The 27,301-nt window shown below is 32.9% G+C and overlaps 2 protein-coding genes across 15 annotated transcripts in view; one reads left to right on the top strand and one right to left on the bottom strand.

Moving 5' to 3' along the window:
• Positions 1 to 19,660: 19,660 nt before the first annotated feature.
• On the bottom strand, positions 19,661 to 21,831 carry LOC141527598 (uncharacterized). The gene is made up of 3 exons (XM_074243165.1): positions 20,875 to 21,831; positions 20,114 to 20,698; positions 19,661 to 19,926 (listed from the first exon to the last, which is right to left on the bottom strand). Exons 2-3 carry the CDS (start codon positions 20,490 to 20,492, stop codon positions 19,661 to 19,663), a joined length of 645 nt encoding a protein of 214 aa, XP_074099266.1. The 5' UTR covers positions 20,493 to 20,698; positions 20,875 to 21,831.
• Positions 21,832 to 22,607: 776 nt separating this feature from the next.
• Mp (collagen XV/XVIII-type protein multiplexin) overlaps positions 22,608 to 27,301 on the top strand; it is a 622,917-nt gene continuing 618,223 nt past the window's right edge. For 3 of the 14 annotated variants that reach the window (XM_074243332.1, XM_074243331.1, XM_074243328.1), the window contains exon 1: positions 22,668 to 23,504. In XM_074243332.1, coding sequence (XP_074099433.1) covers positions 23,494 to 23,504 — 11 coding nt within the window. In that variant the 5' untranslated portion in view covers positions 22,668 to 23,493. Of the gene's footprint in view, positions 22,621 to 22,651; positions 23,505 to 27,301 lie in introns of those variants that run through there. The other 11 variants (XR_012479230.1, XM_074243335.1, XM_074243324.1 and 8 more) reach the window with 8 other exon arrangements.

The following is a 27,301-nucleotide window of genomic DNA, read 5'->3' as shown; positions in this document are numbered from 1 at the left end:
ACAAAACAGAATCTCTTTATTCTAATTAACACAATAATCATACATTTAACGGTGAATTATCATTTTAATACTGTTTACATTTGACAAAAGAGAAACATGACGATAAAACTAAACCCACTCATACCCGTCGTATACACACTTTAAATTTTACCGTCGTCGGTAAAATCATTCTCCCTTCGTATTTTAAACCGCGTCGCTAACATCCTTCCGTCGGCCCTTTGGTGTCCATCTCCTGACGGATGGCTAGTAGGTAGAAAAGTTCACTTACCTGTGGTAGTACCCGCCAGGTGGAGTGGACTCTCTTTTCGATTTCCTCGGCTAGAAGTCTCCAGACGAGAAAATTGAACCAGGAGAAGGTTGCCCATCGACGGAAAACTTTTGGGCTTTATCAAAAAGTTACAAATTTCAATTTAATCAAATATCAGATTCACTCAAACAAATCAACAGATTACAATAAATTTCAAACAAATTCATTTCCATACTAATTAGCCGCCGGGACTTAGAAAAAGTAATTTTCAAATAAAAATACAGTAGAACTTCGATAAGTTAGAATTCAAGGGAAACGTAAAAAAATTTGAGTCATCGAGTTTTTTACTTATCGAGAGTTTAAGTTAGAGAGGTTATTAAAGTCAAATTTTTAACTTAACGAGGTTTATTGATTGGAAACTTTAGTGTGAAAAAGATACATATAATTCAATAGAAATGATAGATTTTTATTTATTTATACATATATATTTACTCTTATATGAAAATTCCTACTGAGTAAAGGTCCTCCCCCTCCCCTTTATCCTTTATTTCCCCAGTTCCCAAATTTGTCGTTAATGACAAATTTAGCTATGATATATGGCTTATATATGGTATTTATATATATATATATATATATATATATATATATATATATATATATATATATATATATATATATATATATATATATATATATATATATGTCGGAGATAATATCGAGCTGGGTTTTCCCAGAGATTGGAAATTCCCAATATTTTAGTTTGTCTGTTAATTTTAAGCAAAATCGTAAAGCATAGAATATTTAGATATTATTTATGATTTAAGCTAGTTATATTTTTTATGGTTATAACGATGGGCTTAAGTCCGGAGTGACAATGGTCACCAAACGTAGCCGAGGTCACAGGATAGAAGTAAAAAGTATATAGTTAGAAATATCGACAGACAATGAGGGCTGTCGAAATAATTTTTGAGTGAATAAGTACTTAGGGTACTTGGGAGGGTAGTTCTCGTTGAGCATTGATCAAGTAAGGATCGCATACATCCTGCTGACCCCGGATTCGTTCTCGGTCTTGTTCCCAAAACGTCTTTAACTGTTATATCAATCGCAGTAGAATATTTGTAATTAAATTTATTATTTGTACGAGTTAGTGTACGTTATATTTTAAATCAAAGTCTTTATTATATTTGATTATTGTAAAAATAACTAAAGATAGCTGATAATGATCCAAAGGACCCTAACGATGCCCGAACCACTCTTCCTCCGACATATATATATATATATATATATATATATATATATATATATATATATATATATATATAAACTATCGAACCAATACTATTTTTAAGCTATAGTCGATTAGTTAGATGATATTTTAGCAAAATTCTGGCTTAATTTTGACATGAGAACCAATGCCATAGATAGATTTCGATGAAATCTACCTAAAAATGCAAGAGTTGAGTTATTATATGACTGGGATATTATTGGAAAACCCATCTTGACAAACCTGTATTTCCCTATGCCAGGGCCATAACTGGGCAATTAGCCTTGGCCAAGCCTAGAGTCACGCGAAGTTTGTGTAACCTGACTTTGGTTGTTGAATGGTAACCCTAACATGGGCCTAGACTTAATAACCCAGTTTTGGCCAAACCTAGAGTCACCTTAACTTGGGTTTTGAATTCTCTATATTCACGTGAGATCGTGATATAGCAAATGCTAAAACTGAAAATTTATTATCTAAACAAAATAATTGTGCATCGTGAAAAATTACTTTAGTCTTAAAAAAAATTGAAATACAATAATTTACAGTTGAATTTTTTGTATTGATAATTTCCAACATCAAAATTTATAATGTGACAATAAAAATATACAGAACCATTTACAAAGTCATAAGTAATATAAGAAGTTGACTCCTGTTTTCTTAACTTCCCGCTAAAAATCTCAGATTATCAAAAATTGGGAAGTTATTCTTTTCACCCCGTTTTGCAAAAATCGAGTTTTCATCAGATCTCGACGTTTGAAGGTCACAGGAAGCTTCCCTGACTACCCCCGCGATGTTGTCACTGTGTGTGTGTGTGTGTGTGTGTGTGTGTGTGTGTGTGTGTGTGTGTGTGTGTGTGTGTGTGTGTGTGTGTGTGTGTGTGTGTGTGTGTGTGTGTGTGTGTGTGTGTGTGTGTGTGTGTGTGTGTGTGTGTGTGTGTGTGTGTGTGTGTGTGTGACTATGTAACTCGTTTATAACTTTTGAACGACTGAACCGATCGGAACGAACTAAACGGTGTTCTAAAGAGTTCCCTCGAACTTAGATTTCCTGAAAATTTGAACCGATTCAGACCTGTAGATTTTGAGAAATTGCAAAAAAACTACAAAAAAAATACTTCGAAAAGTGGTTTTCTTGAAATAACTTTTAAACCGCTCCATCGATCAATTTCACAAACTAATTAGCTCTTAACATCAAAAAACTGCGTCGAACGGCGCCAGTACAGTCAAAATCGGTTGATTCGTTCGTGAGCTATCGTGAACGAAAAAAAACCGAAAAAAGGGTTTTTTCGGGATTACTCTGAAATTTTCGATTTGATCAATTAAAACCTGAAAATCACTTATGAGGATGATAAAACTGCGTCGAATATTATCTCTTCGAACTTAGTGAGCTCAAAGTATCACATAAATTATATTTTGAGCTCAAAAATCTCAAAAATGTCATAAGTACAATTTTAAGCGCTCAGGTATGGAATTAGCGGGAAGTTACAGGGATGGGCTTTAGGGTAAACTGTTTTCCTAATTTTTTTTAATTTATAAATATTCGTAAAAAATAAATCATTTTTATCAAAAAACAATATTAAATAACATAAATCATATAAATAATAATCATTCACTCTCCGTCACTATATAGATTTAGCTTATAACAATGATGAGATATGAGTTGACTTATTGGTCGTACGGCGTAAGGGTTACTTATCGGTCTGGCAAGCGCGCTGCTAGAGTTCAAATCTCGGTAAATGCGAATTTTACTTTATTTCTATAATTAGCGAAATTAAGATTTAAATTAAGAGTTAAGTCGTCTACTTGCGTTAGCTCTACGTCAAAATTGAAATAAATCAATGACAATTAAAAATTTCCTTTTTTAATCATTTTAAATAAGAACTACTCATTTTATACAAAATAATTTAACCGTTTCGTAGAATTTTACTATTTTATTTCAGAGAATTCAATTCATTCGAAATTGGGTTCTTAATACTAATTCGGTTTAACTTTAAACAAATAAATTGTAATTAAATTTTGTAATATTCTTCTTTTTGTAAATTCTATATTGGTGAATAAGTTTGGGCTTGATTTGGCTTAGAATCTTGGGCCAGTCTTGGATAGCAAACTTGAGCCAGTCTTGGTTTACAATCTTGGGCCATTCTTGGTTACCATGCTTGGGCCTGTCTTGGCAACCAAGCTTTGCACCCTGTCATCACTCCAGACTTCTACCAAGGCTTAGCCAAAGCGGGTTAACAAGCATAGCCCAGAGATAAATAGCATTGCGCCAAGCGTGGCCCATATCTGGCCCCGTTGTATTTTTCTGCATGGGCATATCAATTTAGACGCTATGCAATTGTTTTGATTAAATAATAGATTTTCAATTTTAGCATTTGCTATCAAGTATTCGTTAAGTAATAAATCTTTACTGTTTAAAATTCTATTGCTTAATGATTAATTAACTTTGGATTCTCCATTAAATGGCCAAGCCCATGCAGGAACCCCCAGAGTTGACAAAGGGGCCAGGCTTGGGTCAGTACTGGGAAACCTAGCTTTGGCGTACCTATATTGGCCCATGCCTGGGCCAGGATGCTTAACCCAGCCTCGGCCATGCCAATGATCACCAAACCTTGGGCCAAGACTGGCTCACCCAGCCTCGGCCATGCCAATGATTATCCAAGTTTGAGCCAAGACTGGCTAACCTAGTCTTGGCCATTCATTGGTGACCCAAGCTTGGGCCAAGACTTGCTAACCTAGCCTTGGCCATTCATTGGCGACCCAAGCTTGGGCCAAGACTGGGCAACCAAGCCTTGGCCGGCCCAATGATTGCTCGAGCCTGAGTCAGAATTAGATTCTCCAGCCACGGCCATTCATTGGCGACCCAAGCTTGGGCCAAGACTGGGCAACCAAGCCTTGGCCGGCCCAATTATTGCTCGAGCCTGAGTCAGAATTAGATTCTCCAGCCACGGCCATTCAATGGGAAATCCAAAGTTAATTAATCATTAAACAATAGAATTTTAAACAGTAAATATTTATTGCTCAACGAATATTTGTTAGCAAACGTTAAAATTGAAAATTCATTATTCAACCAAAACATTTGCGTACCGTCAAAATTGATATAGTCTTTAGAAAATTAAAATATAAAATTTACAGTTGAATTTTTAATATTGATAATTTTAAACATTAAAATTTATAATAAGATATTAAAAATATACAGAACGATGTACGAAATCTAAAGTAATATAAGAACGTGACGCTTGCATTTTTTTAATAACTAATAAACATTTGTAAAAAAATAGTTAATTTTCATTCAAACACAATATTAAATAACATAAATTATATAAATAATAAACCGTCACACTTGGTCACCATATAGATTTAGTTTATAAGAATAATGAGATGTGCATCAACTCACCGGTCGTATGGTGTAGAGGTTAGTCGTCGGTCTGGGAAGCGCACGGCTCGGGTTCGAATTTCGGTTAGAACGGACGCGATTTTCACTTTATTTCTATAATTAGCGAAAGTTACATTTAAATCAAGAGTCACGGTCTGAATTTGCGCTAGCTCTACATCAAAATTAAAATAAAAAAATAACACTTACAAAATTCTTTTTTTATCATTTTTTATCAAATGGCATAAACCAGACTTGAAAATTAACTATTATCCAGTTCTGGTAACTAGGCATGGGCCAGTAGTGACAATCAAACGTGGCGCAGTTTTGATTACCTAGCCTGGGCCAAGATTGGCTGACAAGCTTGGGACAGCCTTGGTTAGCAAGCATGGCCCAGATTTGGCTACCACGCATGGACCAGCCTAGGCGATCATACCTGGGCCAATGATAACAACCAAGCCTGGCACCCTGTTATCATCCCAGACTTTTACCAAAGCTGGGCCAAAGCGGGTTTACGAGCATGGGCCAGAGATTGACAGCATTGCGCCAAGCGAGGCCCATACCTGGCCCCGTCGTATTTTCCTGTATGGGAGGCTAGATTACTCAATTCTGGCTCAAATATAGGTTTTCATTCAAGGGCCATAGCTAGGCTTTCCAGCCTTGGCCCAGGCTTGGGTAATCATTCGGCCGGCCAAGGCTTGGTTGCCCAGTCTTGGCCCAAGTCTGGGTTCTTTTACCTCGGCCATTCTATGGCAATCTAGTGTCGACCCAGGCTCAGATAATCATTAAGTCTGCCGAGGCTTGGTTGCCCAGTCTTGGCCCTGGCTCGGGTAATCGTTGGGTTGGCCAAGACTGTATCCAGTATGATGGGGCGTAAAGGCTATGAAATAATCTTAAAGCCCAACCACAAGTTTCCGTAAGATAACTAAATTAATTTTTATATTCTTCATACGAGTATTGAGCGGTTAATACACCGTATTATTTCCGAATCTGACTATGATTACAGATAGTGATTCAGAAATTTAAAAGGATGTTAGGTTCTCGCTGACTTCGGCCTCGAAAAGCCTATTTTACTGTTCATGAATCTATGGAGAATTAACTCTTAATAAAGCTAAAGAAAAGAAAGATTTTTAAATTTTAGTTATTTAAGTTTATTTGGAGACAAACTTTTACACTTAAGAAAACTGAATATTAATCATGCATTAAATGCTAATATGTGTTACAATAAAAAAAAAAAAATAAAATAGATAAACCCATGCAGGAAATCCCCAGAGTTGACAAAGGGGCCAGGCTTGGACCAGTACTGGGAAACCTAGCTTCGGCGTACCTGTATTGGCCCATGTGTGGGCCAGGCTGCTTAATCCAGCCTCGGCAATGTCAATGATCACCTAACCTTGGGCTAAGACTGGCTAACCTAGCCTTGGCCATTCATTATTGACCTAAGCGTGGGCCAAAACTGGTTAACCCATCTTTGGTCATGCCAATAATTATCCAAGTTTGGGCGAAGACTGGCTAACCTAGCCTTAGCCATTCATTGGTAACCCATGCTTGGACCAAGATTGGCTAACTTAGTCTTGGCCATTCATTGGCGACCCAAGCTTGCGCCAAGACTGAGCAACTACGTCTTGGCTAGACCCAATGATTACCCGAGCCTGGGCCAGAACTGGGTCCCCCAGCTACGGCCATTCAATAACGGCTCAGACTTGAGCCAGGACGAGTTGTCTAGCCTTGGTCGACTCAATAATTACCTAAGAGTTAGCCAAGACTGAGAAACTTAGCTATGGCCGTCGAATGGCAACCCAGACTTGAGCCAGAATTGGGTATCCTAGCCTAAGCTATCCAATGGAAAATCCAAAGTTAATTAATCACTAATTAAGTTAATTAATTCAGTAACAGAATTTTAAACAACAAATATTTATTGTTTAACGCATATTTATTAGCGAATGATAAAATTGAAAATTCGTTATTTAACCAAAACAATGGCATGTTGTCAAAATTGATATGCTCATAAAAAAATTAAAATGTAATAATTTACAGTTGAATTTTTAATATTAATAATTTTAAACCGTAAAATTTACAATAAAACATTATAAATATACAGAACAATGTAGAAAGTCTAAAGTCATATAAGAACTTAACTCTTCCTTTTTTTTAACTAATAAACATTTGTAAAAAATAGTTGATTTTCATCAAAACACAATATTAAATTAAATAAATTATATAAATAATAAACCGTCACACTTTGTCACCATATCGATTTAGCTGATGAGAGTAATGAGATGTGCATCAACTTATCGGTCGTACGGTGTGGAGGTTAGTAATCGGTCTGGCAAGCGCGCGACTTGGGTTCAAATCTCATTTAAAACGGGTGCGATTTTTACTTTATTTCTATAATTAGCGAAAGTTAGGTCTAAATTAAGAGTCAAACGATCTGAACGTGCGTTAGCTTTACTTAAAAAATAAAATAAAAAAACGACACTCCAAAAATTATATTTTTATCATTTTTTATCAAATGGCATGAGCCAGATTTGAAAATTAATTGTGGCCCAGTCGTGGTAACCAGGCTTGGCTCAATGTTATTATCCCAGACTTTTACCGGGATTAGGTCAAGCCTGGCTTACAAGCTTGGCCCAGAGTTCTACTTAGTTGGGTCAAGCCTGGTCCAACCTTGGCCCCGTGGCACTTTCCTCTATAGGAATAGGTTGTAATAAAATTTTACTATTTTATAAAATACTCGACTGTGGATACGTCGAGTAAAATAGAAATTTTGTCCAGGTCGCCCAAAATAAAATAAACAGAAACAAATAGGAAGCTTAGGAGATGCTCTTAATCTCCTAAGCAACACCGCAGCAACCACCCAGGCTGGGTTAGTGCACGTTTGGACGCCAATGATTTTTTCTCAAACAGGGAAAAATAACAAACCCTTCATTTCCAGGGCCGATCTGCAGGTATCCAAGGGAAAATAAATAATATAAACGTGTTAGGAAAGAAAAGGAGAAAAAGTAATTTATATCTCACGAAAAATGAACAACGATATACACAAATATTTATTCAAACAAGTTACTTCAAATTAAGTCCAGAGCCGAATTCCTTATCCGGATGGACTGTATAATCAAAATAATAATAATAACGTCGCGTATAATTATTGATAATGGTCTAGATTTTCAATAGACTATTTGGTTATTTTACTACGACGTTAATTGATAAATAGAAATTTTATCTAAATAATAATTTTGGATTGTGAAATAGAAATTTTATCTAAATCAATTTGAACTGAGATACGCCTGAATTCCTCAGTCGGGTTATTTCAAAAATACAATTATAAATTTCAATCAATACTGGCCCATTCGAGGACCCAAACGCGTGGCTTTCGGGACAGGTATTTCACTACAAACCCCCTTACTAACGACGGGATCAACTCTACAATTAATGATAACTTTTAATAACAATTTATCTGAGCCAGGAGACAACGCGACGTGCGGATAATAATACAGGCGCTAGATCCACACTCCTTACACTATGCGGGCTCCCGCGTGTTTGCCAATTTTATTTTTACCAAAAACTCTGAGGCCTTGTGTCCGATCACGAAGGCCTCTCAAGCCGTTTATTCAAAATTTACAAGTCCCTCTACTCGCGACCGATATTATAGGGCACCACCCATGCGAGTAAGGGCGATGATATATTACCAATAACCAATATTATGCTTTTGCATTTCTCTCATGACCTGTCCCGATACTCATCGTTGGACCCTGGTCTTCAATGCTAAAGCAAGCTTATAATATGATTAAGTAAATAAAATATAATAAATAAATTAGTATAAAATAATAAAAGTTTTAGAGACACACCGAGTGTGGATCTGTTACCAATACTAGGCGCAGGGAGGGACGCACACAGGAATAAAAATCCTGTGACAAGTTTACTTTTTATTTACTCGTTGCTACCTGCTAAGACAACGTAAGATGTATTACGGTAACGATTTGAAACACTTTTACTAAATTTTACCTTTAAATTAGACTTCGCGTTCCACGACAATTAATATGCGGCCTTTTTGGCGGAAGATTTATAATAAAATCAACACTTTTTGCGGAATATTTGGATTTGAATCAACGCTTTTCGCGGAAATTAATACACACAAAGAAATAAAAACTTATTTAAATTATAATCAAGTCACGTTTAAAATTCAGTAAATTACCGATTGATCTATGATGCAGTTATTTGAAGATTTACTTGTTTTGTCGGGCAAGACTCGCTTCTGCATCGGCTTGGAATACCTCGATCACCGGAAACAGAATGCTCTAGTGATGACAGATTTCGTTAGTGCCAATAAAATCAAAGAAAAAGCCGGGCCACGAACATCGAAATAATGCCCGAAGCATAATAAAGACTGTCGGAGTCAAGAACGTTGAGACTTCTGAAGATTACTGTAGATTAATGATGGTAATTTCAATCGAGCTTACGAAAGGATATCAATTCCGAGTTGTTGGAAAACAGATAGTACTGATACGTTATAGAAAATTCTAGATTTTTCGATAATATGACTCAATTTCACATGAGTTTCATGTGATATTGAGTAATCTGCTAAACAGTTACGAGAATAAGGTCAGAGGTAAACACAGGTATTAAGGGCGACACGATTCTTCGCCGGAAACTCAAAGTCTAACCGTTTTCAGAAAAATCGAAAAAATGTTGAATTGTTTGCGTCTGAAGGTAGCATCAAGTGTACAGCTATTATTTAAATAAAATATGTCACACACTTGAGTAAATAAGTATCTTAGAATTAAGGAATATTAAACTGAGAAAATGAAGAAGCAAATTAGATATTAAAAATTTTATAGCAAAATTAAACATTTCAGCGGACGTCACAGCCCCGTCATTCAACTCTGGCAGTTCCTATACGGGTACCCATTTATCAGTACTGTAAAAAACTGTTTCGTCATCGCTGTTAAAATTTTTTCATTGTGTTAATTTTCATTCTGTTCTAGCTATAATTTAATCAGGTTGCAGGTTTAATTCTGTATATAATTTAAATCAGAAAACATATAAAACTTACATTAAAAACATTTTTATTTCTTTCTGAAATTCACAATTTTCCCAGAATCACCAACTTGTAGATACCAAACCTAGATAGCTATTGTAAGATAACATAGATAGATATGAAAAAGGAAGCAATGTTTGATTATAAAATGAGTATATCCTCTAATTGACAAAGGAATAATTCAACATATTCAGTTTATTTCATGAAAATAGAACAATTAAACTTATCCTTATAACATTTAAGGAACTGTTATGTCAAATTATTAAAAAAAACTCCCCTTAATTCGATTTTTTCCTTCTACGTTCTTCAATCATAATTATAAGCCTAACTTTCATTTTTAAATAAATAACACTGTAAAAAATTTTGTGGAAAAATGGACCTGGAGCACTTTACACGGCCGTATAGTGTGAAATTCTCTCGGTGTAAATTTTTCATTTGTGTAATTTTAACACGATGTAATCGATTTTTTTTACGCCATTGCGTGTTATTCGAATTATTGTTACTTGATGAGTTGTAATTGATCATTGAATATTCTTAATTATTTAATCTTAATCCTGAATCAAAAACGCTATTTACATTATTTGTACATTCTATAGTTTCTTGAACATTTTAATATATATATATATATATATATATATATATATATATATATATATATATATATATATATACACATATGTATATATGTATCTGCTTTTTTTTTAGACTACTTTTTTTTTCGTTCCCATAGTGAAAATTTGTTGGGAGAGATTTCGTATTATCAAGTAAAAATCACGTTTTCGGTGACTTCATTTATGTCTAACTTTGGATTAAAAAGGGGTGGCTAATTTCTGATAAATTCATGTGAAAGCTCATAAAATTACCTTTGAGTTGATGTAAATAACATTGACATTTTGACCGATTATAAACACATTATAAATGTTATTCTATCGACAATTCTCAACAGATCCTGATGAAATTAAAGTAAATTTCGTTTAATGCCAGACGAAAGTTAATGGGATAATATGATAATTAATTCTGTGAAATCTACCTTTCATTTCGAGTGCGGCCGAATGGCGTTTTTTGTTAACTTATAAACATTTGTAAAAAATACTTAATTTTCATCAAAACACAATATTAAATAATATAAATTATATAAATAATAAACTGTTACACTTATATTCAGTTACTTCATGAAGATGATTGAAGTATTCAGCAATAATGGAAATAAGAAAATGATAATTCAAATTAATTTCTTACATTTTCTTTGATAGTCTTATTTTAACTTATTTTAAAATTTTCATCTAGTACTTACATTATCTTCCCGCAATGAAAATAAAGAATTTTCAAAAATTACATATTGATTTTAGTCTGTTTATGAAAATTGCGTGCGTGTATGTGCGTGTGGATAAGTATTTGTTTTCGGAAATCTTTCATGATTTTCAAACAAATTGATCAATTGGAACATGCCATTGAACTTGCGGTATTTAACAGAGGAGAAGAAGCTTATATTGTCGGAAAATTTAAACCAATTCAACATAAGTGATTTTTAGAAATCTCAAAAGCAAGCTTAAAAAAAACTGTTTTTTTCTTTTCAATTAATTTTTACTGACTTTACCTCACTGAAAAACTTTAATATCTATTTTCTTCTGACATAGAACTACAAGGAAAGTTAGTTTTATGTCAGATTCAAGTGAAATATCGTCACAGCCCGATAATTTTTGTATATTCAGAAAGCTCAAAAACGTCATGAGTGCAGTTTTAATCGCTTCGGTACAGAATTAGAGGGAAGTTGTAGGCATGGACTTTCGGGTCAACCGCTTATCTAACTGTGGAAGTTACCATAACTAAAGATGCACAAAGTAATTATGTCACTGATGTCGCAGCTACTTCAAGTTCTTTAACTGTCAGTTCTCTTCCCGATGGCTGGTCAACTCTGTCCTTAGATGATAAATTGACAATGTGCTTGCAATCAGTGGCGAAAATTCCCTCATTTACATCTGAGTTCCAAGTATTGTCGTCAAAAATTGATGATTTTAGAAAGCGCTTGGATACTCGTCAAGAGGAACAGTCCAATACTTATGTGAAGCTGTAACAAAATTTTTCTATTTCTATACACGACTCGACGGTGAATACGTCGAGTAAAGTAGAAATTTTGTCCAGGTCGCCCAAAATAAAATAAGCAAACAAATAGGAAGCTTAGGAGATGCTCTTAATCTCCTAAGCAACACCGCAGCAGCCACCCAGGCTGGGTTAGTGCACGTTTGGACGCCAGTTATTTTTTTCCAAACAGGGGAAAATAACAAACCCTGTATTTCCAGGGCCGATCTGCAGGTACTCCAGGGAAATAAATAATATAAAAGTGTTAGGAAAAAGGAGAAACAATAATTTGTATTTTACGAAAAATTAACAATAACATAAACAGATATTTATTCAAACAAATTACTTAAAATTAAGTCCAGAGCCGGATTACTTAGCCGGATGGACTGTATAATCAAAATAATAATGATAATGTCGCGTATAATTATTGATAATTTGTCTCGATTCTCGGTAGACCGTTGGGTTATTTTACTACGACGTTAATTGCTGAATAGAAATTTTATCTACGCAATAATTTTGAACTAAGATACACCCGAACTCCTCAGTCGGGTTATCTCAAAATACAATTATAAATTTTAAATCAATACTGGCTGATTCGAGGACCCAAACGCATAGCTTTCGGGACACGTATTTCACTACAAACCCCCTTACTAACGACGGGATCGACTCAATTAATAATAACTTTTAATACCAAATTATTTGAGCCAGGAGACAACGCAACGTGCGGATAATAATTTAGCTCAACTTATGAGTACGCACCAACAAGAAAAGGGACTCAAACCAAGGCGCTAGATCCACACTCCTCACACTATGCGGGCTCCCGCGTGTCTCCCAATTTTATTTTTACCGAAAACTATGAGGCCTCGTGTCCGATCACGAGGGCCTCTCCAGCAATTTACTCAAAATTTACAAGTCCCTCTACTCGCGACCGATATTGTAGGGCATTACCCATGCGAGTAAGGGCTATGATCTATTACCAGTAATCAATATTATGCTTTTGCATTTTCTTTATCACCTGTCCCGATACCCATCGTTAGACCTTGGTCTTAAATGCTGAAACAAGCTTATAATATGATTAAGTACATTATGGCAAAGATTTACGGCAATAAATATACAAATAATGAAATAATAAAACTATTAATAGTTCAGTACAATTTTCTGAAACAAAAGTCAAATTAATACTTAAGAACTGATAACAATAATATGTAAATTCTGACATATAAGTGATAAAGAGTCAAATACAATAAATAAATTAGTCAAAATAATACAAGATAGTCAAACTCTAGAGACACACCGAGTGTGGATCTGTTGCCAACACTAGGCGCAGAGAGGGATGCACACAAGAATAAAATTCGTGTGACAAAGCTAATGAATATGAGTGGTAGTATAACCTCGAATTCAGATGAAATCGCAAATCTAACTTCTGAATTAAGAAAACTCAAAGAAAAAACTGTCTCAAATACTTCTACTGCGAATTCTCTAATTGAGTGAATTGTTCAACTTAAACTAAGTTCCTCTACTCATTCTTCAACTGCAACAACGTTCTCTCAAGTGTCATCTGTTAATAATTACTGGTATTCCTGAAGTAGTCACTGAACGTTTGTCGTCATTGGAGATTGCTGCTGATGTTTTCAAAGTGCTTAACGTACCTAAATTAAAGACTGATATTTTAACTATTCGTAAAATAGACAATAAACGAAAATCTAGTAGTAGTAGTAGTAGTAGTAGTAGTAGTAGTAGTAATAGTAGTAGTAATAATAGAAGTGGTAATAATATTAGAGCTAAACCTGTTTTGCATTCATTTATACTTAAGATGAAATCGAATCATGTCTGCGATCACATCATTGAAGCTCGGAAGAAGCGAAAAATTCTGCATGTAAAAGATGAGTTTCCGGGAATTGTTAGTGAATCCTTTAGGGGTAACATTTTTATTAATAAATTTCCAGATCATAAGATGCACAGTTGCTTGATACCAAACTCAAAGCTAAAAACTTGCATTTTAAGTATGTATGGGTACAGAATGGATCTATTTTTATCCAGAAAGATAAGAGCTCTTTAAAAATTAGAGTTTGCTCCGATTTAGATTTAATCAAATTAATTATGATTAACGCTATACTGATTTAACTATATCTCTAGTCATAAGTCCACGTCTTTAAGACTTGTAAGTCTTAATATAAATAATTTTAATGGTCATATTGCTGAATCCTAGATTTAGTTGCTGATACAAAACCTCATGTTACTGCTCTAAAAGAAACCTGGCTCAGATTTGTACATGATCTCAATTTTCAATTTGGATAATTATGCGATTTTTAGGAAGGATCTTGATCTAATGCATCCAGAATCCAGTCCACCCCTTGTGGGTGGTGGTGTTGCATGCTTGATCCACAAGTCACTAAAAGCAAAACTTTAGGGCGTTTCGAACACAGATCACATAAACCAACCAGAATATTTAATTCTTGATGTAATCTCATCCTCTGGTGCTCATCTATTGTTTTCAGTTATCTATTGAAGACCTAAAGGAAATCTATTAAATGAATTTTTTGCTATTATTTTGAACTTGATGTTTAGTTATAAGAATCTGATTATTACTAGTGACCTAAATTGCGACTTATTAGTGTCCTCGTATTCTTCAAATCATTTAAAAGCATTCACTTTTGAGCTGTCGTTATACTGCGTCTCTCATGGGGCTACTCATCATTCTAATAATAAAGCCACCTGGTTGGATGTTGTTATTTTGGATAACAAATGCAAATTGGGTCAATTTTATAAGTCCGATCAACCATTCATTAATGGACATCACTATCTAGTATGCGAGTATTTTTTTAATACTCCGAAAAATGCTGATAAACTTGTAAATTTCAGAAAATTCACTAATACCAATCATGATGCGCAATGCAGTTCAATCTTGCACTCTCTCCATGTTCACAAAAGGGTCCTTGATAATTCAGATCCAGATTTTCTATTGGAATTATTTTACTCAAACATCATTGCGTCCCTTGATGAGCATGCACCATTGAGATCGAAAAAAATTGCTAGGGCATCAAATCCGTAGATAACTAAAAAACTCAAAGCAAAATGTAGAGAACGTGACTTTATATCTAAGTGTGCGAAAAGAAACAATGATGCAATACTTCTTCAACGTTACAAAACACTTCGAAGAGACTTTAAAACTCGGTTAAATTCTGCACGTGAAAATTATCTGAAGAATGTATTGGTAATCCTTCCTCAAGGAATCAATGTCTGGAGTCAATTAAAGTATTTAGGCTTAATTTAAACCTCTGCCTCGTCTCCTTTGAATTTCTTCGATGGCTCGGATTTAAATGTGTATTTTGCGTAGATAGTAAGACGGCATCCCTCTTGCGATCTGGATTTTATTAAATCATTAGAATTATTGTATAATAGTCAAGTGGCATGCTCTTTTACATGGTCCAAGATTGATATTGTAGATGTTACAAAAGCTTTGCAGTTAACTTTTAGCAAATCCGAAGGTAAGTCCGAATGGGTTGGACCTTCGTTGGCTGAAAAATCACATTCCTCAATTCACCATCTTTCTTACTAATTTCTTTAATAGGTCGTTAGATACTGGTATTCTTCCTCAGACATGGAAAAAAATTTTTGTTATTCCGTTGAATAAAGTGTCTCCACTGCGTTCATTATCGGATACGCGCCCAATAGCTAATACCTCCCATCTAAGTAAAGTTTTTGAGCGTATAATTGCTAATCAACTGATGAATTACTTAGAAAATAATAACTTGGTTGATAAGTACCAGTCTGAATTTAGAAAACACCATGGCATTCAACCTGCTCTATTGAATCTTGTAAATGACATCAGTAAAGCTATAGACAACAACATGCTAACACTTTTGGTTCTATTTGATCTAACCAAAGCTTTTGATTATGATGATTCTATGGTTATTCTGAAACCGTTGGTTGAATTGAGTTTTTCGTTGGATTCAGTAAATTGGTTCTTTTTCTATCTAACTAATAGGAGCCAGTCAGTGGTCGATGAACAAGGTGTACCGGTGGGGTTCTCAGAAACCACGTCTGGCGTTCCTCAAGGATCGGCCAAGTGTTCAGGATTACATCTATCTTATAATCGATCCTGGAATTTTCATACCTCTAAAACAGTAAAATAAACTCAGCATTATACAGCTTGAAATTACGCTAAAACATCCTTACTATTAACATCAAAAAACTTCTTATGTCAGCAACAATTCTACCGCTAATTGATTATTGTTAGATTTTCTTAACAAATTCATCTTATGAGATAAAAAACTTCAGCGTGCGTTAAATTCAGCGATACGTTTTGTTTATGGCTTGAAGCGTGATGAGCACATTACACCTTTTAGACGTGAGCTAGGCTGGTTGTCTATTAGAAGCCGTCGTTTGTATTTTACATTTTGTTATTTTTTATAAGTTGTTAGATTAAGAAAAACCCAACTATCTTAGTGATTTATTTGTTGAAGATAGCTTGGTTAGCTGCTCTGATAGACTGGCGATAAAGAAAAATAATATGAACTTCAAAATGCCTAATTTCACTACATCGTATTATGAAAATTCTTTTGTTGTAATAGTCATACGTATGTGGGAAGAACTCCCGACAGACATTGTAAATTCTCATCGTCTTGAAGTTTTCAAAAATAAACTCTTCGATCACTTGTTTAATTTGGACATTTAATGACTTTTGTAGACCTTTTTAGTTAAATCACGTTAATTTAAACTTTTTTTGTAAAATAGTAGGTCTTGTATTTTGAGTTTTAATTATTTATTTTTTAAGATACTATAATTATTTACCTCTGTTATCATCCCATCTATATTGTAAATTTACTATGTTGTCTCTCATTGTAGTACATCTTATTCTATTATAATTTTAATATGTTGAAATTGTAGTCTGAAATTTTTTCTCATGTTTTTTGTACCAGAAAATTGCCATCTGGCCATTAGGCTTTGGCATAAATAAAGTGAATCTATCTGTCTAACTATCTAACTTTTTGAGTCGATTTGAAGAAATTTACACACGAAAGTGTTAAGCTTACGCAAGAAAGTGTTAAATTTTACATAATAATTGTTAACACGAAATCCATTTGACGCGATGACATAATAGTATATTATACAATAGTATATTACTGTGCATTTTTCAGTTTCTGTGCAAGTGATTTGTAATTAACGTTAAAATTCATTCATTGCATTAATAAAAATCACAAAAAATAAGTAAAACCTGATTATTAAAGTGTTCGGAAAAGTTTAAAAATTAAAAAAAAAATAGAACGCTTCATGACGATTATACCAAGCATGATTATTTTATTATCAAAGGATTTTTGAGAGTTTTTTCAACAAAATTAAACGAAGCATAAATTTCAAAAATTTTTTTTTTCTCAAATAATGAAAAAACTGATGAGGGCAAAAATTTCAAATATATTGGTGCATATTTTACGAAGTTATAAGTATTTGAAAAAAAAAACTTGAATCGTGAAAAACTTCGTATCACAAAAACAAGTGGTCAAAAAAATTCAAAAAAATCCATGAAAACATTTTTACTATCCTAAGAAACATGAAGTAAAACAAAAATCGGTGGGATTAGCCTAAAAAAGTGGACAATCTGCCATCGAACGTTATATTTATATTTTTATCTCCTTTTTTTTGACCGTTTTTTATTGTCTTGTAAATAATTAAAAGTTGCTTGGGGAAACAGTTATATGTACCAATGGTCATGTTAATGTTTGCTCAGACTTTAGACAGAAATGAACATGTTAAATTTCTTGTAGGTTTGCTAAGCTCTTGACAATGGAATGAATAAATTCATAATTGCATCGCCGTTGGTCTCGCCAGTTCACGTTTGCCGACGACCCATGTCCAATTCATCGCTCTCCGGAGATTCATCCTGTAAACCTTTGATACGCTATTAATATTATGTATATACTGTATATAGGTAATAGAACATATTAAAACTTTCATGATCCTTAGTTATTAGGGTGATTCAAAAAAAAAGAATATTTTTTTTTTCGTTTGGTACTCTGAAAAATAGGTTCCTAGACACCTCTAAGAAAGCCTCTCCAAGCATGAGTTCTTAATTGTAACGGGAAGGTCCTCCTTCTTACAGTTTTCTATTTTTTCTTATTATCAGATAGAAAAATTTATATCTCGCTTCCAACTACTTGAAAAAATATCTTGTTCCTTAGATTTTGTAGGAAATTGAATGCTCTACAAAAAAGGTCTCTTACGATTTTTTCGTAAACCCAACCGTTTAAAAGATATTAACGGTTAAAGTTTGATTATTTTTGGGAAAATTTTTTATTTCTTATGAATTTTATAACTCAATGAAAAAAATCATTATGAATGATGAAACTCATAGTTTTGTAGGAAATTTACTGCTCTATAAAAATGGTCTCTTATGATTTTTCGATCAAGTTGAGCGTTTACGAGATATTCATCGTCAAACATCAATGCATATCAATTTTTCTAGTTTTTGATCAATAATTCGAAAAATTTCAATTTATTCTGTGAGTTTCAAGGAAATTTAGACAAATTTGAGTTTCTATGAATAGAAATATGTTATGAACTATTTTTTTAATTAGTTTTTTTAGTCTTGGACATGTTTGATTACATTAAAACAAAAAATTAGTGCATTTTTTTAAATATATAATTCAATTTAGTGTGTTTCACATGTGTTTCACTTTTTTATCGAAGAATTTATTTATTTAATTATCAACTGCCATATAATTTTCAATATTTTCAACATAACGGTACACTTTTACTGTAAATAATTTCCTCTATTGCAGTTTGGGTAGTTTTTTCGATGTTCTTTGATAATTTGCAATAAGTATTGGAATTGCTCTTCATTTTTTGTCAAGCATTGATTATACTCACTAACTAATGCAACAGCTCGTTCTGCTGAATCATTAACAACTTTCAATTGGTTAAAGTATTCTTTATTTTCAATGTAACTGTCATTAGTAGGCCACGATTCAATATCTTTATCAAGGAAGTCATATGGTAAATCAAAGATTTTAAAGAGATTTAAAGACTTTTTAGAAACAAAGTCACTCAGACTTTTTGCGTTAATGAATTCAAATCGTTTTTATCAATTATAAATTTTTAGCTTTAGAATCTGTACCGTTACGAGTATTAACAGCTCCAACAATATTTTTTTACTTCCAATGAAACGGTATCGTCAAATAATGATAAAATGGCAAGTTCATCACTTAAATACCATAAATGCAAAATCATTTTTCACAAGTTGCTGAAGAAATCAATGAATTGATATTTTTGTACTCGAATAAATTTTTCAAAAACTGCAAGTCATGATTAGCAGCAGTTGTTGCAGAAGTTGATGAAAACCAAGCTTTTAAATACAGTGTAACTATAAATATACAAATTTGCCGAAGACCGTCCAATTCTTTATTAGAAAGTTTAAATTCATTTCTGAATAGAAACATTTTTAAACTGTAAATTGCCTTCGCCATCCACCTAGCATGATGAATTGCACCAGGACGTTTGAAAAAATTTCTTCTTGAGGCATTTCTCCAAGGAAAATCAACGACAATTCCAACAATTCTTTATAGTCATCTCGGGGTTGTAGTAACTATCAAAAACAATTAAAAATTTGTCAGAAACAAGAAAATTTTTTTCTTAAAATCGCAGTTAAATCATACCTGTAAGGATTGTGCAATTAAATTAGATATTTCATTTTTTTATCCAAAATGATATCAGCAACAACAGTATCTTCAATTCCAGATTTATAATTAGTTTTATTTATTTCATCCCATGATTTTTTAAATCTTCCGAACATTGGTACGTTTGGCCCAGATGACACAGGCCAATATACTTCAAATGCACTTCTCAATATGATCTCAAAAATGTGGTGACGACATGGTAACCAGATTAACTCTCTTCCCAAAGTCTTTTCAATTGCCTTACATGTACCGTTATGAATTCCTGTATAAAGAAAATAGATAACTATCGTTAAATTTAATATTTTCAACAAATTGTAGATTATATTTAAAATCCAAATGAGTAAATAATTCTCAATAATTTCAAAAGTGAAATTCAGTAAGCAATAAAAATTAAACTAGAACGTTAATAATTAAATATTTTTTAGATTAAATTATCATTGATAAGTTACCTGTATTAACTGCCGTCGTGTCAAAACACATCGCCTTAACATAATTAGTAATACCCCATTCACTCAATGTCGATAAAATGGCTGATGTTTGATTGTCTGCCGTCCCAGAATTCATTTTTGGAACCCCAAGTAATTGTTCGGTACCAAATGCAGTTAAAATAACTGGTAGCCATTCCACAGATTTTGATCCAACAAGGTCATTCAGCATTTTTCCGTCCCAATGCACAACGTATTTATCGTGTGTCTTAAAGTTGTCATTAAGTCCTTTAGCAATGTCTTCTCTTTGAAGCATACGAGCTCGTTGAATTGAACTATAACTGAGCGTTGTATCTTCAATTTTAATACCTACTGCTAGTAAAACCGGAGCAATAATAAACATCGCATTTCTACTGCTGACATTAGCTCGGTCGAGTCCAAAAATGACTTCAGGAGTTAAGACATCAAGTTTTGCTCGTTTTGTCGGAATTGGAGGTTCATACTCTGAATCAGATCCAAAATTTGTAACTCCACTTAATGTATACGTAGAGAACGACTCTGATTTTTCACTTGGAACAATCGCATGACTGGTAGACGGTTAATCTAAGTCTGGAATAAGATCTGTTTTATAAATTAAACGAAGAAAATGTATAGAATTTATTCATTTTGATGACAAATAATTAAGAAAGGACTCCAAAAATTGTCTAGTCAAATGTCATCTAGTCATCTATGAAAAGTTACACTACTACCTGACTTTATAATAATTAAATATCTCAGATACTTACTACTCTCATCTATTCCCATCATAGTTGTGGTTAAGTTTGATACAGGTACATTATTAGAAAGAATCTCTTTATGGGTACCGAATTTTTGATCCAAATACAACTTTCTAATATTATCATCAAGCACTTTTAAGGATTTTTCGCTCACAATGTCGAATAATTGTTCAAGATCAGTCTGAAATTTCATTTCCTTTTGGTTTTGCGCTGAATTCTTTTTATCGAAATTTTTTTGTAATTTTAACCATTGACTGTGATAGCGAAGAAATTTTTGACTGCATTAGGAGCTCCACTAGTTGGAATCTAATTTTTTCTCCACAGTTCAATAACTTGGTCAACTGAATTTTTAGCACTTTGTTTGATTGAATACTTTAAAATTTTAAGTTGGTAGAAAAACACACGCATAACCTCTTTCACTTTTGGTAACTTACGTTCCGAAATTCTTTGTAGAGGTATTCCGATAAAACGTATTTCTTTATTCATTGTAGGTTAATTGATGATAAATAAATTTATGTGATGATTATAAGACTTATTTAAAATGAATTATTTTATTACGTATTCAAGATGATCAGTTTTAGGAACACTGAAAATACGGTATTAAATGGGTAGATACTGAAGATAGTTGAGAGTAAAAAACATAGATGGCGTTAGTTTCAGAAGACAAACAGAAGAAGAAATGGAATTCAAAACAAAAATCCCCTCGAACGAAAATTTTATGTATATTTTGTGAAAAACAATTTAAAAATACGCACTGAACAAATTTCATAATAATAAATGATAACGCGATTAAGATTTTAAATTATTAAAGATAAAATTTAAAAAAAATATTATTAGAATAAAAACTTTCAAATGAATTTTTGAACAGAAAACATCTATAGGAGTTGCTTTTATAATAAAAACTCAAATTTGTCTAAATTTCCTTGAAACTCACAGAATAAATTGAAATTTTTCGAATTATTGATCAAAAACTAGAAAAATTAATATGCATTGATGTTTGACGATGAATATCTCGTAAACGCTCAACTTGATCGAAAAATCATAAGAGACCATTTTTATAGAGCAGTAAATTTCCTACAAAACTATGAGTTTCATCATTCATAATGATTTTTTTCATTGAGTTATAAAATTCATAAGAAATAAAAAATTTTCCCAAAAATAATCAAACTTTAACCGTTAATATCTTTTAAACGGTTGGGTTTACGAAAAAATCGTAAGAGACCTTTTTGTAGAGCATTCAATTTCCTACAAAATCTAAGGAACAAGATATTTTTTCAAGTAGTTGAAAGCGAGATATAAATTTTTCTATCTGATAATAAGAAAAAATAGAAAACTGTAAGAAGGAGGACCTTCCCGTTACAATTAAGAACTCATGCTTGGAGAGGCTTTCTTAGAGGTGTCTAGGAATCTATTTTTCAGAGTACCAAACGAAAAAAAAAATATTCTTTTTTTTTGAATCACCCTATTAGTTATACGCATTTTAATTCTTTCATAAAGTACTTCTAAACATTAGTTTCTTTTTTCTAGATTTCTTCATCACTCTATGTTTGTATTAGAAAATTTTTATTGATTTTACCCTTCATAGAAGAATTTTTATTATATTTTAAATAAGAGACAGAATAAGACATTATCTCATACGTGGAGCAGTGCAACGGAAAGTCGCTTGGGTGGGACACCCGCGAGATGGGGACGCCCAGCCCGATGCTCAGCGTCGATTCAGCGGCAGTCGTGCTTATGACGCCGTCGCTATCACATGTAAGAGCCAAATTTAAATTTGTAACCGAGTATATTGCACGCCTAATAATACTTATATATATTTTTATGGAATTCATTAATTCTTTTTAAACATCGAATTTTCTTAATATTTTTTTATATTTATAATTCATTGTGGTTTTATTATGAAAACTGTGGTTAATAAATAAATAAGTGATAAACCTTAATAAGAATCTATAAAATATCTACTGCAGTAACAATTTGAATAAATAGTACAAAAAGTAATTTTGCATTGTACCAGAAACAGCATTGATTTTTTTTTATATAATATTTCATTTAGCGATATCTACTCAATTATTGAAGCAATCGATCGACCTTGAGTTGGGAGGACTGACCTTGTCAATAGGAAGGCACCACCCTCGGAATAACAAAAATCCACAATAAACGGAAGTAACGTTGCTTATCGCAATCAGCACCAGGAATCATACAAACGCTCATGTCAGTAATAATCTGCTTAGAATATTACTTCCAAAATATGAAGGAAATAAAATCTAACAGATTATGAAATATTTCTTACATTTTTTCCGTTACTTATCGTTTTTTGTGACAACGATTTGGCATTTTCTCTCGCATATAAGATCTAGTAAACTCTTTACTATAAATATTCTATGATTTCAATTCATTTGATAATTTGAAAACAAAATAAAAACTTTCAGTTGGTGAAAAGTGTCTTGTCGGTAACGAAAGTTGGAATTTGTATACAAACATTCTGACCATGTGTGCATGTAAGACATGAAAATACAATGAAGATTAAAGTTGATAGAATACTTTCATGAACCATGTACAAAAATTAATGCTTTGCATATCGAAGGAGTATAACTGTTTCTTGAAACTTAATTCAAAGGAGAATTCAACATGGATTATAAGTGAGCTCACTATATTCTTTTCTATGCATGTTATTTTTTTAATCCGAATTATTAAAAATTTGATTGAATGACAGTTTATTAATAAAGAATCGTGTTTATATTTAGCGCTGATTGAAACAATTTATAAATGTGCGCTCATTCAAATAATTGAGAGAATTTGAAAAACTTTTTAGTGATTCTTAAAAGTACTTTCGAGAAACATACTTAAGTAGAGCGAGTGAAAGGAAGTATTTAAAAATATGAAAGTCTAGTTATCAAAATTTGATGTAACAATCTATATCAATACTGCCATTTTAATATATCGTATCCCGCAAAATTTGACAAATTGACTTTTTTTGAAAAATGGAATCATAACAATATTAAGCGAGTCGTATTAAAATTTTATAGGTCAAATAGTTTAATTACTATTTTCAAAAAAATATTTTCGTCAGTCGAATTCCATTGAATCAATGGTAAAAATAAATCGTTTCTGATACGACGTATTAGAATGGCAGTATCGATATATCAGTTTATATAGTCATAAACCATCTACAATACATCCCGAGTCAAAATTAAAAACATATTTTGAGCCTCCACGACCTACCGGAGGAGTTATAGGTTGAAATTATGGTTTTAGATTTTTTCGACTACGATGACGCGTATATCAGAACCATAATTTCAGCCTACAAGTGGTATTTTTGTCCGCTTTTACCAAAGTTAGGCCGAAATCACGGTTTCAGAACCATAAATTGAGCCTACTGAGCCTACATCTCTACCGTACAAAAGATTCTTATTTGTTAATATAATGTAGACGAGGAGAAAGAAAAGAAAGAGGAATGGATCCAGATAAAAATGGCTGCCGTTAGAGGCATGCTATGTCCAGCTCATATGCCATTTGATAAAAAATGATAAAAGAAGGATTTTGACAGTGTCATATCTATATTTTATTGTTGATGTACAGCTATCGCAAGTTCAATAACGTGTGATTCTTAATTTCGACCTAACATTTGCTAACTATAGAAATAAATTGAAAATCTGTTTTAACCGAGATTCGAACCTGAGACGCGCGCTTGCCAGATCGATAACTAACCCTTACACCGTACGACCGATGAGCTAATTCACATCTTATCATTGTTATAAACTAAATCTATATGGTAACGATTTTTCGGAAATTTTTTTATCTTTCTCTACCCTATTGAAAACAATTGTCAGAATTTTTTCGAATTTTCTTACCCAACCAAAAAAAAAGTTATGAGTTATTTAAAAAAAATATCTTTTTTTTTGGGTAAATAACCATAACTTTTTTGAAAATTGGCTTACTGGGATGTTTTGTTTTTTTGAAAATTCTTGTTTTTAAATGTACTTCCGAGAAAAAAATGAAAATAATAATGTGGATTCATATTCAACGTTTTTTTTTAAACTTTTGGAAGAAAACAAAAATTTCGGGATGATTGCCATTTTTGATTTTCGATTTTTTTTTTTTTTATAAAATACTTTAGTATTTTCTGCGAATCTCCTGAAATTTTCAGTGGCATTTTTTTTCTTTCTATTTTTTTTAGAAATGAAAAAAAAAATTTTTGTTTAAATGTTTATTTCTCCTGAAAATTTTTCAGCAGATTGAGAAAACTTCAAAATCCGAGAAAAAAAATAAAAACAAACATTAAAAATAATAATCATTCAAGAGATTTAATTATTTTTTCAATAAAGTCAGATCAAAAATCAAAAAAACTATGGAATTTTTTTTTTTTGTATTTTTTTTCCAAAACTACATGCAAAAACAAAATAATCAAATTGTTGTTTGATCCATTTTGGAGCAATGCATGAACTCTCAAAAATTTTGAGGCAATTAATTTCAAACAAAATTTGATTGAATTTATTTTCATTTACACAGCTAAAAACATTTTTGTTGAATGATTTATAAACAGTAGACTTGTGAATGGAATATGATTTTATTTTTTACACGTTTAAGTAATTTACATATCCTAAATTCAGGATAATTAGAGTATTCTCTCACAATTAGATAATAGTTTTCGAAAAAAAAATACAAGAAAATAATCCAATCTTATCAATGATTGTCATTTTGAATTTTTTTTTATTTTTTTTCTCGGATTTTGAAGTTTTCTAAATCTGCTGAAAAATTTTCAGAGTGACATAACGAAAAACAAACATTGGAGGAAAAAAATTTTTTTTTTCATTTCTAAAACAGAAAATATAGAGAATAAAAAATGCCACTGAAAATTTCAAGAAATTCGCGCAAAATACTGGTTTAAAAAAAAAATAAATCGATAATCAAAAATGAGCATCATCCCATGTAGGAAAGAACAACGGGCCCAAGCTTGCCCCAGACTTGGCCCAACTCTGTACAACTCTGGCCCAAGCTTGTATACCAGACTTGGCCCAGTCTTGGCGGAAGTCTGGAATGATAACATGGGGCCAAGCTTGTATGCCAGACTTGGCCCAGTCTTTGTTGCCATGACTGGGCCAAGCTTGTATGCCCGAATTTACCCCGAGTTAACCCAAAGTTGACCCAAAGTTGGCCCAGCCTTGGTTACCATGAGTGTGCCAAACTTACCCAAATCTGCAAAATTAATTTTAAAAAGTAGAAAATCTTAATTAAATGAGCGATTCTCTGTTTCAATGTAGTACTAACGCAAGTTTGTGACGTGTAATTACTTATTAAGACTTACCCGATTTAATGTAGAGAAATAAAGTATTTGACGGAATCGAGATTCGAACCCTAGCCGCGCGCTTGCAAGCCGACGCCTAACCCATTACGCCATTAAAACGACAGGTCGATCTAAAGCTTATCATTCTTATAAGCGAAATCTATTTAGAGGTAGATTTTTACGGTTAGTTATTTATATTGATTATTTTTTTTATGGTGATGATATTTTTAAATATTTATTCCAATCAAATAAAATTAATTAAAAATTTACAAATATTTTCCTTAGTTATTGAGGCTTGGCCCAAAGCTGGCGTGTCATGGATCGGCCAAGGTTGGGTTACCCAGTCTCGGGTCAAGGCTGGCGTGCCATAGAACGGCCAAGGCTGGGCTACCCAGGCTTGGCCCAAGGCTGGCGTGCCATAGATCGGCAAAGGCTGGGCTACCCAGGCTTGGCCCAAGGCTGGCGTGCCATGGATCGGCCAAGGCTGAGCTACCCAGGCTTGGCCCAAGGCTGGTTTACCGAAGAAACGGCCGAGGCTACTTTACCCAGTCTTGGGCCAAGACTGGGACACCAAGCTTGGTACCCCAGTATTGGCGCAAGCTTGGCCCCGGCGTTCAACTCTGGCGATTCCTATATGGGATCCTCAAATTTTCGTTTTCCTTTACAAGTTTAAAAAAAATGTTGGATATGAATTCGAATTATTGTTCTGACTTTTTTTTCTAAAAAGGACATTGTAAAAAAAAAATTAAAAAAAAAAACATCCCAATAAGTCAATTTTCAAAAAAGTTAAAGCTGTTTAACAAAAAAAAAGCTAGATTTTTTTAAATAACTCGTAATTTTTTTTTTTTTTTGGTTGGGTAAAAAATTTGAAAAATCTCTAAAAAGTGTTTTTTGTAGGGTAGAGAAAGATACAAAAATTTCAGAAAAATCGAAAATTGACCGGGTCAAAAGTGGTCGATTTGGCATGAAATGCTCTGCCCTATATATTAACCCGAATATTCTAACGATAAACGTTAGAAAAAATATAAGTTGAGATGTTATTGCTTATTACCGTCCGTATATTTTATGGATGATTGCTAAATTGTTGCAACGTTAATTACAATAGTCATAATTTTTATTTCAACTCTGCACTAAAAAAATTTTTTTACACAG

The sequence above is a fragment of the Cotesia typhae genome, unplaced genomic scaffold (assembly GCF_013202065.1).
Source record: "Cotesia typhae breed Kobodo isofemale line unplaced genomic scaffold, CoteBio_Ctyphae contig_4, whole genome shotgun sequence".
NCBI classification, from domain to species: Eukaryota; Metazoa; Arthropoda; class Insecta; order Hymenoptera; family Braconidae; genus Cotesia; species Cotesia typhae.
This window is presented reverse-complemented; position numbering and strand designations above follow the sequence as displayed.

Excerpts from the sequence above, each read along its gene's own strand:
- LOC141527598 (XM_074243165.1), bottom strand. The coding sequence starts at position 20,492 with ATGTTTATTATTGCTCCGGTTTTACTAGCAGTAGGTATTAAAATTGAA. Across the intron at positions 19,927-20,113 it reads CACGACGGCAGTTAATACAG|GAATTCATAACGGTACATGT; the intron begins GTAACTTATCAA and ends TTCTTTATACAG.